The sequence below is a fragment of the Pseudophryne corroboree genome, chromosome 5 (genome assembly GCF_028390025.1).
Source record: "Pseudophryne corroboree isolate aPseCor3 chromosome 5, aPseCor3.hap2, whole genome shotgun sequence".
Classification (NCBI taxonomy): domain Eukaryota; kingdom Metazoa; phylum Chordata; class Amphibia; order Anura; family Myobatrachidae; genus Pseudophryne; species Pseudophryne corroboree.
Window position 1 is genome coordinate 50,195,922 of NC_086448.1, and position 15,181 is coordinate 50,211,102.

Genomic DNA, 15,181 nt, shown 5'->3' on the forward strand with positions numbered 1-15,181 from the left:
CGATAGTCGGCATGCCAACTAACGGGGACTATTCCCACTCGTGGCTGTCCCTGGGAATAGAACCTGTGGCGAGCACAGCGAGGGAAGGGGTGGGGGGCTCTATTGCACTCACCCCCCCCCCACACTGGCATTCTGCGGTTGAGATCCCAGGGGTCGGTATGCTGACCTCTAGGATCCCGACCACCGGTCTCTTAGCCTCAACCTGATACAACTATCTGGCAGATGATCTGGCTGTTTGGAATGAAAACCTGGTAATGGATAAGAGCAAATGACAAACGACTATTTGCTCCCAAACACAGGAAAACGGACAAAACCTGTCGTTCAGACAAATTGGTTAAATCCATGATTTTGACTAATTAAATAAAGCAGCCTTTGCATCATTTTTCTCATCACTTCAGGGTAAGACATGGACATCCAACAATGTCAGGATTATTGTAAAACATGAGTGCCACTAACCTAAGTATAATGCGCAAGGGATGGTAACACATACTGTATACAGTACTGTGCAAAAGTTTTAGGCAGGTGTGGAAATAATGCTGCAAAGTAACAATGTTTGTGTCTTGAAGATCTGTGGTTTAGTTCTCCAAGATGATTGGAACAACCTCACTGCCGAGTTCCTTAAAAATCTATGGGCAAGTGTGCCTAGAAGAATTGATGCTGTTTTAAAGGCAAAGAGTGGTCACGCCAAATATTGATTTGATTTAATTTCTCTTTTGTTCATTCACTTTGCATTTTGTTAATTGATGAACTATTAACACTTGTATTCTTGAAAGCACTCTCACTTTGCAGCGTTTTTTCCACACCTGCCTAAAACTTTTGCAAAGTATTTTATATATATATATGGGTGGAATCTGATGTAATCACTCTAGTAATAAATGCAGGAACAATTATTATAAGATCCCTCAATGCACAGTATTTCGTTTACATGATCATATATATATTCAGCGCCAGGGGGAGAATACAGGAAGAGGTCAGTGGCGAGACTCCGCAATCAATCATAATTTGTTCTGGATAATTATCAAGGGCTATACATCTGCATACAGATAGACAACGTAAACTGATCAATATATAAAAGAAGAAGAGGAAAGTTTGTTACCAGAGGATGATGACTTATCTTCTGCCTTCCCTTTCTTCTCAGATTTCACAATTCCTGTTGATTTGTAAATATAATAAAAAAAGATCAATGTAAAGTATAGTAATATTAACAAGACATACATGATTTCCTTGTTAATTATACCTTAATAAAGTATCAGGGAAAGCAATTCCTCTGTGCAATGATAAATGTGTACTTAAGGTTTGTGAAAATAAAAATTGCACTTTAGCACTGTAACTGACCATTAATCTATTGTTTTGAAAAGAAAAAAAAGAAAACAATAAAAATTCAACCAAAGTACCAAGTCAACTAGAAAATATTTTTGTTTCACCCAGTAGACCGCATCGCCCCACAGCTCCGGCTGTTTTCCCCACAGGCTCTGGCAAGTCCAGTGCTGCTCTCCCCTTTGCGAATATCATCTTATGGTGGTGTTGATGCCCCGCCTTAAAAGACCACGGGAGGGGCACCGACAACGCCTCGGTGGGTGCTGGTTTCAAACAGCAGTGCAATCTGCTGGCCCAATGCAATCTTCTGAGGTATATCATTCACATTTTAACGCAAGTATTCAATCACTGATTTATGCCCTACCGTTACCTTAGATGTTCATCAGTCCGTCTGTGATTCCGTGTACACTACATGACAGTAATATGAGTGGGACAAACAAGCAAACACCACCCTGCGGATAGTTACTTGAACTCAGTGGAGTAGAAATAAATGTGTACTCAATATTCTGTTCTCATTGGGGGTGATTCAGAGTTGTTCGCTCGTTATTTTTTTTCCGCTACGGAGCGATTAGTCGCAAACTGCGCATGCGCAATGTTCGCAGTGCGCCTGCGCCAAGTAAATTAGCACAAAAGTTTGGTATTTTACTCACGGCCTAACAAAGTTTTTTCATCGTTCTGGTGATCGTAGTGTGATTGACAGGAAGTGGGTGTTTCTGGGCGGAAACTGGCCGTTTTATGGGAGTGTGCGGAAAAACGCTGGCGTTTCTGGGAAAAACGCGGGAGTGTCTGAAGAAACGGGGGAGTGTCTGGGAAAACGCTGGGTGTGTTTGTGACGTCAAACCAGGAACGAAACTGACTGAACTGATCGCAGTGTAGGAGTAAGTCTCGAGCTACTCAGATACTGCTAAGAAATTTCTATTCGCAATTCTGCTAATCTTTCGTTCGCAATTCTGCTATGCTAAGATACACTCCCAGAGGGCGGCGGCTTATCGTGTGCAATGTTGCTAAAAGAAGCTAGCGAGCGAACAACTCGGAATGAGGGCCATTGTTCAGGAGAACCCGAGGGCTCAGTGGAAGGAGACGTGGAGGGTTGCAGGAAGCATTGGTCCATTTTCATTGGACTTTTTCATATTTCCCATTAGCTGCAATATGTGTCCTACTACCTGCTTTATGGCTGTTTTCCTTATACTTTTAATATGCACATGAATTTGGTAAAATAGTTTACTAAACCAGCAATGCCACTTAGGTGGCTTGTGTTTTTCTTTACATAGCAAGTTAAGTATCTTCGAAACTGCCTGCTACAAATCATTATCTCCTTTTCAAAATCTCTGGAGGGAAAACACATATGGCTACCAGACACAGTCTACTAAACAGACAAAGGTTTACAGCTCTCAGCAGAAGGATGGAGAGGATATTAAAATGAAAACAGAGGGGAGAGTCAAAGCGTCTCTGCATGACATCACGTGAAAGACTTGCCAACCCAGAATTATGAGACCATGTAAACATAATCCTGTCGACAGTCTGACCGTCGACATGTTATGCCACAACCCTTAATCCGATCACTTCACTATGACCCTACATAAGGCACGACGTACGTGATGTTCCTAATGGATTAGTTCGCCAGCGACTAGCGCCAAGCGAGAAGTGGAGCGTTTCATGGAACGTGAACAAATAAGGTGTGGACTAATATATACTGTGTGGGTATTGGTAGAGAGATAAGAAAGCAAGGTAGTTTTACCAACTTCAGAATGCTTGTCCTTCTCATTCACTTTCTTAATTATTTTTTCCTGCAAAATATCAGAGAGTTTGTTTCCTGGTACAGGAGTGGGCAATAGTTCTGTCCCTTCTGCACTTATAGGCGTGGGATGTCTCTTCTTTTTGCTCCCCTTGGCTGCTTTCACGTTGTTTGGCAAAGTCATGTCCGTGTGCAAGGAAAGGTTACAGGGCTCAGGATCTGCAAAGGGGTACACAGGGAATAATCAAAGACTAATAAGAACAATCTTTGCAGTCTATTGTACCCCAACAGCCTTCATACAGTGATAAACCGGCACTATCTTCATAAATCAGTCGGACAGTAAGTACAAAAATAATCAACATGACAATATAAGACACTGGTGCAGATGTATTAAGCCTGGAGAAGTGATACGCAAACGTAGTCCCACTGCACAAAAATGGAAGTAAGGAAGAGGCAAACAACTACAGACCTGTGAGTCTTAAATCAGTAGTAGGGAAATTGATGGAAACACTCTTAAAAGAAAGAGTTGTAAATGATCTCAAATCCAGCAATTTACAATCCCAAACAGCATGGATTCACGGGGGGGAGATCATATCAAACAAATCTTATTGACTTTTTTGACTGTGTGACTAAAGCAATGGATAAAGGTGGAGCCGTGGATATAGCTTATCTAGACTTTAGTAGAGCTTTTAACACTGTTCCACATCACAGACTGCCAAATAAACTTTAAATCTTGGGATCGGATACTAGGATTATTGAATGGGTAAGATCTTGTTTGCAGGATAGAAAACAGAGAGTTGTGGTAAATGGAGTGCATTCAGAGAAGGGAAATGTTACGAGTGGAGTACCCCAGGGATCTGTACTTGGACCAGTGCTTTTTAATATCTTCATTGGTGACATTACAAATGGCATTAAAGGGAAAGTATGCCTTTTTGCAGCTGACACAAAGGTATGCAACAGGGTAGACACACCAGGAGGGGTAAACAAATGACTGAGGATCTAGGTAGACTATAGGAATGGTCAAGATTGTGGCAATTACAGTTGCACAATTTGGAGCTGATTGGCTGGTGTGTTATCACCTTGCACTTATCACTGCTTTATCACTTCTCCAGGCTTAACACATCTGCCACACAGAGTGTTATTTATTAGCATAGTTCAAAGGGAAACATTTCCTTACTTGTCCAACTTGTATCAAATAGAAGGTGTGTCTGTGGTGGGTGGGTGGGTGGGGGTGTGTGTGTGTGTGTGTGTGTGTGTGTGTGTGTGTGTGTGTGTGTGTGTCTGTCTGTGGTGTGTGTGTGTGTAAGATTTAAAATAGGATTTTAATACCCACCAGTAAATCCTTTTCTCGTAGTCCATAAGGGATATTGGGGAAACTAGTACGATGGGGTTTAGACGGGGTCCAAAGGATCCAGTGCACTTTAAATTTCTTCAACTGGGTGTGCTGACTCCTCCCCTCTATGCCCCCTCCCACAGGCAGTTAGAAGTAAAAACATGTCCAAAGGAGAAAGGACATATAAGAGAGAAGGAATATGATAACAGAAAAGGGTGGTGAGATGTACACACCAGCACACCACTAACATACAACAACCAGCAACGGCTGGTAACCACAACAGCAACAGCTGAACAGGTAACTATAGAACAAGAACCTGCAGAAAAGTCCCGCACTGAGGCGGGCGCCCAATATCCCTTATGGACTACGAGAAAAGGATTTACCGGTAGGTATTAAAATGCTATATTCTCTAGCATCCATAAGGGATATTGGGAAAACTAGTATGATGGGGACTTCCCAAAGTTTCCAGAATGGGCTGGAACATGCGGAGACTGCTGCAGCACCACCTGCCCAACTGGTTATCCTCTTTGGCCAGGGTATCAAATTTGGGTTCTTTCCCCGACCAGGTAGCAGCTCGGCATAGTTGCAAGGCCGAGACTCCACGGGCAGCCGCCCAGAAAGAGCCCACTGATCTTGTAGAGTGGGCCTTTAGAGACTTAAGAACAGGTAAGGCTGCCGGCACATAGGCCTGTTGGATAGTAAGCCAAATCCAACGGGCAATGGGCTGCTTTGAAGCAGGGTAACCCTTTTTCTGCGCATCATAGAGCACGAATAGGGAATTTGTTTTTTTGACCCGAGCTGTGCACTTGACATAGATCTTCAAGGCACGCACAGCAACCAATGCCTCCGGAGGAGCAGAAGCGTCAGAACTGGACGGAACCACAATCGTTTGATTCAGATGAAACGCGGAGACAACCTTCGGCAGGAACTGCTGTCTAGTCCGGAGCTCCGCTCTGTCCTCGTAAAAGACCAAGTGCAGACTTTTACACGAAACGGCCCCAATTCTGAAACACTTCGAGCAGAAGCCAGGGCCAGTAACATCACAGTCTTCCACATGAGGTTCTTCTCTTCTACCGTCATCAGAGGTTCAAACCAGAAGAACTGTAGAAATGCCAACACTACATCCAAATCCCAGGGTGCTGAAGGCGGCACAAAAGGTGGTTGTATGTGGAGTACCCCTTGCAAGAAGGTCTAAACTTCTGGCAATACTGCCAATTTCTTCTAGAAGAAAATGGAGAGGGCTGAAATCTGGACCTTAATGGAACCCAGACGTAAGCCCTTATCCACACCAGCCTGCAGGAAACGTAAGAAACGTCCCAAGTGAAACTCAGCAGGCGGATACGTGCGTTCCTCGCACCAACAGACATATCTCCTCCAGATATGATGATAGTGTTTTGACGTCACAGGTTTCCTGGCCTGAACCATGGTAGCAATAACCTTTTTGGAAAGGCCCTTGTAAACTAGGATATTCCGCTCAACCTCCATGCCGTCAAACGAAGCCGCCGTAAGTCCGGGTAGACGAACGGTCCTTGTTGAAGAAGATCTGGTAGAGTGGTAGAGTCCAAGGGTCTTCGAAGGACATGTCCAGAAGATCCGCGTACCACGCCCTCCGAGGCCGACCCGGGGCAATCACAATTGCCTGGACACCTTGATTCCTGATTCGCTTTAGCACCCTTGGGAGCAATGGGATCGGAGGAAACCGGTAGACTAGCCGGAACGGCCAAGGCGACGCCAGTGCGTCCACTGCCCTCGCCTGAGAGTCCCTGGTTCGTGAGCAATACCAGGGAAGTTTCTTGTTGAGACGATAAGCCATCATGTCTATTTGTGGGCAACCCCACCGGTCGATGATCTGCTGGAACACCAGATGGTGGAGTCCCCACTCCCCCGGGTGGAGATCGTGACGTCTCCCAGTTGTCCACACCCGGAATGAAGATTGCCGACATGGCTCTTACATTTCTTTCCGCCCAGAGGAGTATCTTTGGCACCTCTCGCTTGCAGGCTCTGCTTTTTGTCCCTCCTTGTCGATTGATATACGCCACCGCCGTGGCGTTGTCCGACTGTACCTGGATTGCATGATCCTTGAGCAGAGGAGAGGCTTGAAGCAGAGCACTGTAGATCGCCCGAAGTTCCAGAATGTTGATTGGAAGGAGGCTTTCATTGGCTGACCACCTGCCCTGGAACTGCGCCCCTTGGTTGACAGCTCCCCATCCTATCAAACTCGCATCCGTCGTGAGGAGGGTCCAATCCTGAAACTCCGGCCTTCCAGGAGATTGGAGGACTGTAGCCACCACCGGAGGGAAATCCTGGCCTGAGGCGACAGCTAAATCATCCGCTGCATCTGTAGATGTGAGCCGGACCACTTGCTCAGGAGATCTAACTGGAACGTTCTGGCATGGAACCTCCCATACTGGATCGCCTCGTATGAGGCAACCATCTTTCCTAACAATCTTATGCAAAGATGTACGAACACTCAAGTAGGTCAGAGCACCATGCGGACCATCTCCTGAAGCGTTTTCGCCTTGTCCTCCGGTAGAAACACCTTCTGGGCCACAGTGTCCAGCAACATCCTCAGGATCAGGAGCCTCTGAGTTGGCTCCAAGTGGGACTTCTGTAAGTTGAGGATCCACCCATGGTCTGACAGAAGATGGATGGTGCGCTCGATATGGAGCAACAAAAGCTCCCTGGATCTTGCCTTTATCAGAAGATCGGCCAGATAAGGGACCACATTGACCCCCTGGACCCGGAGTTGAAGCATCATCTACGCAATTAACTTTGTGAATATCCTCGGGTCTGTAGACAGGCCGAAGGGCAGTGCCTGGAATTGGAAGCGATTGTCCAGTAGGGCAAACCACAGGTACGCCTGATGAGGCGGCCAAATCGGAATATGGAGATAGGCATCCTTGATATCCAAGGAGACCATAAATTCCTGTTCTTCCAGGCCCGCAATCACTGCTCGCAGGGATTCCATCTTGAACACCTTCAAGCAAGGATTCAAGGATTTGAGATTCAAAATGGGTCTGACCGAACCGTCCGGTTTCGGCACCACAAACAGGTTTAGGTAAAACCACGTGCCGCGTTGCAGTAGTGGTACTGGAACAATGATGTGGGACTGAACCAACTTTCGGATTGCCTGCTGTAACGTAACCTGCATATCCTCGAAAGTTGGTAAGCTTGATTTGAAAAATCGTTGAGGGAGGAGTACTGTCGAACTCCAGCCTGTTGCCCTGAGAAACGAGGTCTCTGACCCAGGCATCCTGGCAGGAAGTTTCCCAGACGCAGCTGAAGTGACGCAGTCGAGCTCCCACCTTGAGATCCCCTCGGGGTGGGTGGGCACCGTCATGCTGAGGCCTTAGTTGAAGCAGAACCGGTGGACTGTTCCTGAGAGCTGGTCCTTGCAGGTATTCTGGACTTACCTCTGGTGCCTCTAGCCGCATTGGAGACACCTCTGGCCTTAGATCGAAATCTGCGAGACCGAAAGGACTGGACAGACAGCCCAGGATAGGAGCGTCTTGCCGACGGGGTCCCGGAGGGGAGAAACGTGGATTTCCCAGCCGTAGCTTTGGAAATCCAGGTATCCAATTCGACCCCACAAAGCCATTCCCCAGAAAAGGGGAGGGATTCTACACTGTTTAGATTCTGCATCCGCAATCCACTGAAGCAACCACAAGGCCCTGCGCGCCGACACTGCCATGGCAGAAGTCCGAGTATTAATGTATATCATCATCTGTATCAGATAGAATAGCAGGTAAACCACACTACTGAGGACCTGCATGAGAGAGAGGGGGGGGGGGGGGGGGGCTGTGCATCAGACCTAGCAGCTAAATCTGCAACAGCTTGTTGTAGTAGCTGAGTTTTCTGCACATTAGCAGTGAGCTGGGATGACATATCTGATATCATAGTCTTAAGAGACCCTAACCAGTGGGGCTCTGGACCCTCTCCCCCAGCCCCTTCACTGATTTGTGAATATTGACTGCATTGTTCACAGGAAATTAGATAAGGGAGAGAATCTAGTGTGACATACACTGCACAGCTTGTGTTTACCCATATTCACAGTAAGCACAATAACATACAGACAGTTATAATGCAAGCCTGCCCTACTGTATGTGAGAGGAGACATAGAAGAGAGGACACCAGCACACCCTGAGCTGCACAGCCCCAGTGAGGCTGTCAGCTCCCTATTATACAGTAACATTAACAATTATTGTCCTAGATAGGATCAGGATAGTGTACACAAGCAGCTCTCCCCCTTTGCTACGCCCTGTACCAGATATCCAGTGTGTCTGAGGATCAGGAAGCGCTGTGTGTGCTGTAAATGGCTGTAGTAAGCTGAGGAAGGTGCCAAAACGCCTCAGATCCCGCTCTGAGGTAGCTCCGCCCCCTCCTATGGCGCTGGAGTTACATACATATATTATACTGGCAAAAGTCTCCTTTTAAGCTTAAAAGATCACACAAGTGCTAGTCAAGCCCTTTTGTGTCAGTTCTACACAGGAGATCTTAGCGGTATACTGTTGCCCAGACAGCATACCGGAAATAATAAAAGATTAAAAGAAATTGAAGAAAACTCTATGGAGCGCAGAGATGTGCATCCTATCCTGAGGGCACTTTTTTCTAAACTGCCTGTGGGAGGAGGCATAGAGGGGAGGAGCCAGCAGCCCCTGTGAAGAAATTTAAAGTGCACTGGCTCCTTTGGACCCCGTCTACACCCCATCGTACTAGTTTCCCCAATATCCCTTATGGATGCTACAGAAAATATGTTTTTGCCACAATGGAGGAGGTTTATAACAGCTGATGGGAAAGAGAGAATCTACAGTAGTTCATAGCAACCAATCAGATTTAAACCTCCAGTTGTTACAGTTTGTGAAGTGAAAGTGAACATCTGATAGGCTGCTTTGGGTTACAGCACATTTCCCACTAGTTTACATAAACCTGTGTGTGTGTTCCTGCAGGGTGAATGCGGGTAATACACACTGGAAACACATTTATCATGACTGACAAACACAGCGTCTGCTCTTGCACAAGCGCATTAGGACACAATAACAAAGGTTGCTTGCCGCCAGATGCCTGCGCGCACATTACAGATGAGGCTCGTACAAAACTCACTGTGTAAATGTCGCTCAGAGCTCACCATGTATGGATTTGGGAGTACCACCACTTGTCCTACTGATGCTTTTGTAAGGCTATCAGCATTCTTGGCATTCTGCAGCCTACCAATTCAATAGGGTCTAGTGATATCAGCGAGGCATTAGCCAATCAGATGGCTCCACTGTCACTAGGTGTCCCTCACAATCTATCATCCAGACCAACTAACTCAAGCCCAATACTGTACTTACGACACTAGTAATTCAAGTAATGCTTCTTTAACCTACTGTATAACACCATTCACATGACATTATCGGATAGCGCAATAATGACCCACCGAAGAGGTTAACCTCATATGACAACCTCGTATTTATTCAAAGTGTAAAAGATCTGCAAACAATCCGCAGCAAACCGCTCTATGTCATTCAGGTTGCTTAAACTGGTCTACAAGGGAACACCGCAATATTCCAATTTCCTGCGACATACAACCCAGCGCCCAGTGACAAGTCTGCAAAATCCCATGCCGGCAATACAGATTTGTCATCATACATTATTTTCAAAGTTGCGCCAAACAGCACCTCTCGGCGCGCCAGGTCGCGTGAGGCTCTGCTAGCATCGGGCATCTTTTTTGCTGAAAATGTGTTTTAATCGCAACGCAATGTAACAAGGACACACCAGGAGACTGCTGATTAATGTGATACATGACACTTGTGTATCTGTGTGCGGCTGAGTCTCTGCATCTGTACACAACGTGCTATGATGTAGCAGCTGCAGCTTTTTCCAATACAAGTTCTGTTCTGTATACAGACTCAGTCACACACAATATACAAGTGTCATATGTCACATTAATCAGCACAGTCTCTGCGTGTGTCCTAGCCCCATCGCTTTGCGACTAAGGTGCATTTCTGACGTTAGAGGTGCACAGGACCTGGCATCTCATTTGTACCAGGCATCTCGTGCTGCATGCGGTATTGAGGCTGGGTGTATGTAGAGACATCTGTACAACTACAAGATTCGGGGACTCTCCAGCACCTTGTGAAAATATTAAGGCACCAACTTGGCTCGTAGACGATTTCTTTCAGATCCTAATGTGACTGCTAGGAAATGACGCTGGTTAACGCTTTACTATTCTGCGGCACAGGACTGGCAGATGCTCTCTGTTCCAGCACTACAGGCCCCAGCTGCGGGAACAGTTCCCACCTCTATATCAGACACAACAAACCAGACAATCTTGGAGCAGAGAGCGGCTTTTAAAATATTAACCCTTTATGACCCCCTGTCCATTTAAATGGACATCATGTATTGCGTAGACTGTATTGTGACGATGGTCATCATTCAAATCCCAATGTCCATTTAAATGTACAAAAATATGAACATTTTCCGGCAGATGGCAGCAATGACCGCTGAGGGTTTGAAAGATGGCTTCACCCAGAAAAATCGCCATGAGGGGAGTATCCCACTTTACAAGTAAAACTACGTACTTTATCAATCGAAATTTCATCAAACTCGTTATGCGAACAGTAATTGGAGTTGCTCGAGTATCAAAATAATGAATTAGAATGGATCTAAACGTTTTGGTGTATGAGCTACAACGCTATCAAATCCTTGTCCATTAGCATGGACAATGGCTCTAAAAGACCATACCATAATTTTGGGGGGTTACTTAGGGCCTCATTCCGCTACTTTACCAGTGTCATCTCTGTCATAAAGGGTTAAAGGGGGCCGATTTTGCCCAGTACACCGATGACTTTGCAAAATAACAAGACTCTATGGGGGTCATTCAGACCTGATCGCAGGCTAGTTAATTTTGCAGCGCTGCGATCAGGTCACTACAGCGCGTGCGTTAGCACCGCAATGCGCAGGCGTGTCACACGGGTACAAAGCGGATTGTTGCTGTGCAAAGGTTTTACGAAGAATCCATTCGTACAGCCGATCGCAAAGTGATTGACAGGAAGAGGGCGTTTGTGGGTATCAACTGACCGTTTTCTGGGAGTGGTTGGAAAAACGCAGGCGTGTCCAAGCGTTTGCAGGGCGGGTGTGTGACGTCAATTCCGGCCCCGGACAGGCTGAAGTGATTGCAGCGGCTGAGTAAGTCCTGGGCAACTCAGAAACTGCACAAAGTTTTTTTTGTACCACTCGGCTGCACATGCGATCGCACACTTGCACAACTAAAAAAAAAAACACTCCCCGGTGGGCGGCGACTATGCGAACACTGGACTGCAAAAAAACACTAGCGAGCGATCAGGTCTGAATTAGCCCCTATGATAAAATAAATACCCCAGCTGGGCATTACAGACCTGTATTGTATGAAGCATAGCCTTACCATGTGACAGCAGGGAAAACTGGCAGCAAGTGCACTCACAAGAGCGGCATTGTACTCCAGGAAGGGCTGATGCTCTGCAGAGGAGACTGGTCAGTCCTGTGTCCATCTCTCCTGGTCACAAAGCTGCAGATCACTGGACATTAAGCCTGATACATGAATACTGCAGAACAGGCTGAAGTTGTCCTCCTCCACACTGCGATATCTAGGCAACAGCCAGCTGCAGTGACTGACAACCCCTCCTCACTTTCTTCTGATAATTTATAATGAAATTACATTTTTATTGATAGGATTACCCCAGGAAAAAGTCCAGACAGGAACAGAAATGTTATAGCGCCCAACGTAAGAAGACAGCAGATGTACAGAGCGGTGTAGCACGCCGTCAGCTGTCCATAATAACATAGCAGAGGCTGCAGGGTATACAGCGCTGCTAATTAGGATGGATTTTCTGTCTTGAACCCACATTTCAGTGAAATCAGTCTTTTATGGGGATACTGCAATGTCTTTGTGCAGCTACAGATGTAATGCAATCTCTATGCTGCACAGACGACCCTGACAGTCTCCACAATGAGACACTGAATGGCAAGGGGGCCGCTAATCATATCTTTTGATGTACAGACATAAAGGGTGTTGAAAATTGAAAACGCTCATTAGTGAGGCAGCAAGAAAGGTTTCAAACTAATCAGTTCTTGAGGACAAGAATTCTGAGGCTCACGTACATTATTTTATCTGACATTAAGTTACAGATGGGCAGTATTAAAAAAGGAGTAATATTTAACGGGATAATAATTGTTGCTGTGTTTCTATGGATGGCTGGGAAGTGAAACATTGAGACATACAATACGGTCTACTCCTTCTGCCACCTGTCGGTGCAGTAACGTTTGCAGAAACATGCAGAACTTGGTCCAATCAGCAGTAACAGTATTTACTTCCTTCAAAAAGGTTTCCTTTTGTTTTTGGTTTTAAAGGGCCAAAATTTTAATTGCTGAGCTGCTGCATCCAAAATTTCCCAAGTATGAATCGATAGTGTATTTCTGCAGAGCAGGTCTGCAAGTCTATCATTCACATTTTGCCTGCTCAGATAGTAAAGTGCCTTCCCCTCGTGTCAAGTCAACCTGCTGCAGCCAATCAGGTCTCAAGACAGTTTGGAATAAACCTTGGACTGAGGAAAGCAGGAAACGCTGGGAGTGCCACCCAGCAGCAAGGTGTTTATATTACTGGAATGGCACCTGGGCATTGACCTTTCAAAGGAGTGTCAGAGTTTGTAGAATTATATATTATATGTATCTATATAATAATCTGTAATCGCATGCCATGAGTTGGCTACGCGCAGCGGAAGTATAGGAGGAACCACCGCCACTCCCGCTGAGGAGACAGAGCAGAGCAATACTGGCACAGGTAAGTATCACAGCGGGGTGAATACAGTGTTGTAAATACTGAGTTCTGATGTCACAGTTTATATTCTGCGAGTTCTGATGTCATCAGGTTGGTGGTCATTAGGGAAAATGTGTGTACGATAAGGTATTATGCAACTCTTACTATAATTTATAACCAGAAATTAAAAGTCAACACAGATTTCTGTGACCTGGGTAAAAGCACAAGGCTGTATATTGTCACAGAACTCTGATGACGTCTAATAGTCGTATCTTTTCCAGTAGGAAGAACGTTACCCCATCCCTTACAGGGAAATCTTTAACATAGAAAAACTGTAGAAAACAAAAAAGAAGATATGTGAAAGCACTATACATATCCTCTACTAAAGTGCATAAATATACCTATGCAGAGTGATATTGTCACAGTAACATCAGTGGAAATTTATAGTCATTGATGATGTTAACACTACATAAAAATCATATCAAGAAAAACAAGACTGCCAAGTCCTGGTAACTACAACTCCCACAATCCTCCAGGTGCCTCCACCCAGGCAGCTGCAGCACAGTAACACTAAGCCATCTACTGAACAATTTGCTTTTCTCCTTCACACATCAGTGACTTACAAAAAAATCCCTCTGGGTAAAATGCTAGTCTCAGCAAAATATATGTACAGTACAGGAACTAACTCTATAGCTACACAATGTTGTTACTCCCCTCACATGGGTGTCACCTCTCTCAGACAATGTATAAAGCACTAACGTTATAGCAGTCACTGTGATAATACAAGTATACAAAGGACAGCTCCATACTGGGTACAGCACACTGTCAGACAGCCAAGATCTAAGACACCTGACTACACCTAAGTCAGGCATGTCCAAACTGCGGCCCTCCAGCTGTTGAGAAACTACACATCCCAGCATGCCCTGACACGGCTTTAGCATTCTCTGACAGCAAAACTGTGTCAGGGCATGCTGGGATATGTAGTTTCACAACAGCTGGAGGGCCGCAGTTTGGACATGTCTGACCTAAGTGCATAACCAACATCTGCAACTCTTAAGCACACGAGGTAGGCAGATATAACCAAAGACAAATGGCTCACGTTAATCCAATATGGCGTCCGTGTTATTGCTGAGCCAATGCTCTGCGTTCAGCTTCTCCCTCTGCCACAGCTGTCACGTAAGGTTCCCACGTGTGATTCTGCTTGCACAGAGCAATCACATCCAATGAGATCTTACAATTATTATTATGCTGACACAAGGCCACTCCTAAACACTAGTATAATCAAAAAGATGTTCAGATATAGGGGAGTACCCTATTAGCTGTGTTCATTTTTCTCACACAAAAAATAATAATATATTTTTACATAGTTTTTGCCCAATGATAATTATTGGGCAATCCAATTACAGACCCATTTTTTGCAAGAAAATTACCCTTTTTTGTTGCATGAAAACACATAGGTCCACGGCTTTTTGCGGATCCTATGTGTTTTCGGACCAAATCCCCGGTAAGTGCCAGAATCCGGGCTAACAGGATAGCCCCTGTGAGTCAATTAGTCGCGGTAAATTACCACGGCTAATTGGATACCGCCCATAGGGGGGAATTCAATTAGCCATGGCAAATTTTTCCACAAAAAAATGGGCTATTTCATAAATTTTTGCCCATTTTTTTTCCCCGAGACAATTCAATTAATGCCCTTTTTTTTAGGTAAAATTTACCAGTTTTCATGAGAAAAACACAGGATCCAGGATAAGTCCCCGGATCCATGTGTTTTCGCGATCACAGCCGCAAAAAAAGGCACTTAATTGTGGATTTTATCAAATCTAGATTGTTCCAGACGCATACAACATGTGGTGGTATCTGATTAAGATTCTCAGACTTATGTCTGCGTCAGTATCTGTACGCACAAGCCTATGAAGACTGAGAACTGTAATAACAATAACACATTTATTTATATATATAATGCTTTTCTCCAGCAGGACTCAAAGCCGATTTACAGACCTCAAAAACATAGCACTTAGTACAA

The 15,181-nt window shown here is 45.2% G+C and overlaps 1 protein-coding gene across 2 annotated transcripts in view; it reads right to left on the reverse strand.

Moving 5' to 3' along the window:
- PHF20L1 (PHD finger protein 20 like 1) overlaps positions 1-15,181 on the reverse strand; it is a 274,345-nt gene that overhangs the window by 45,481 nt on the left and 213,683 nt on the right. For both annotated transcript variants that reach the window (XM_063921261.1, XM_063921260.1), the window contains exons 12-13: positions 3,056-3,271; positions 1,097-1,150 (exon numbers count right to left, since the gene is read on the reverse strand). In XM_063921261.1, coding sequence (XP_063777331.1) covers positions 1,097-1,150; positions 3,056-3,271 — 270 coding nt within the window. The remainder of the gene's footprint in view (positions 1-1,096; positions 1,151-3,055; positions 3,272-15,181) is intronic.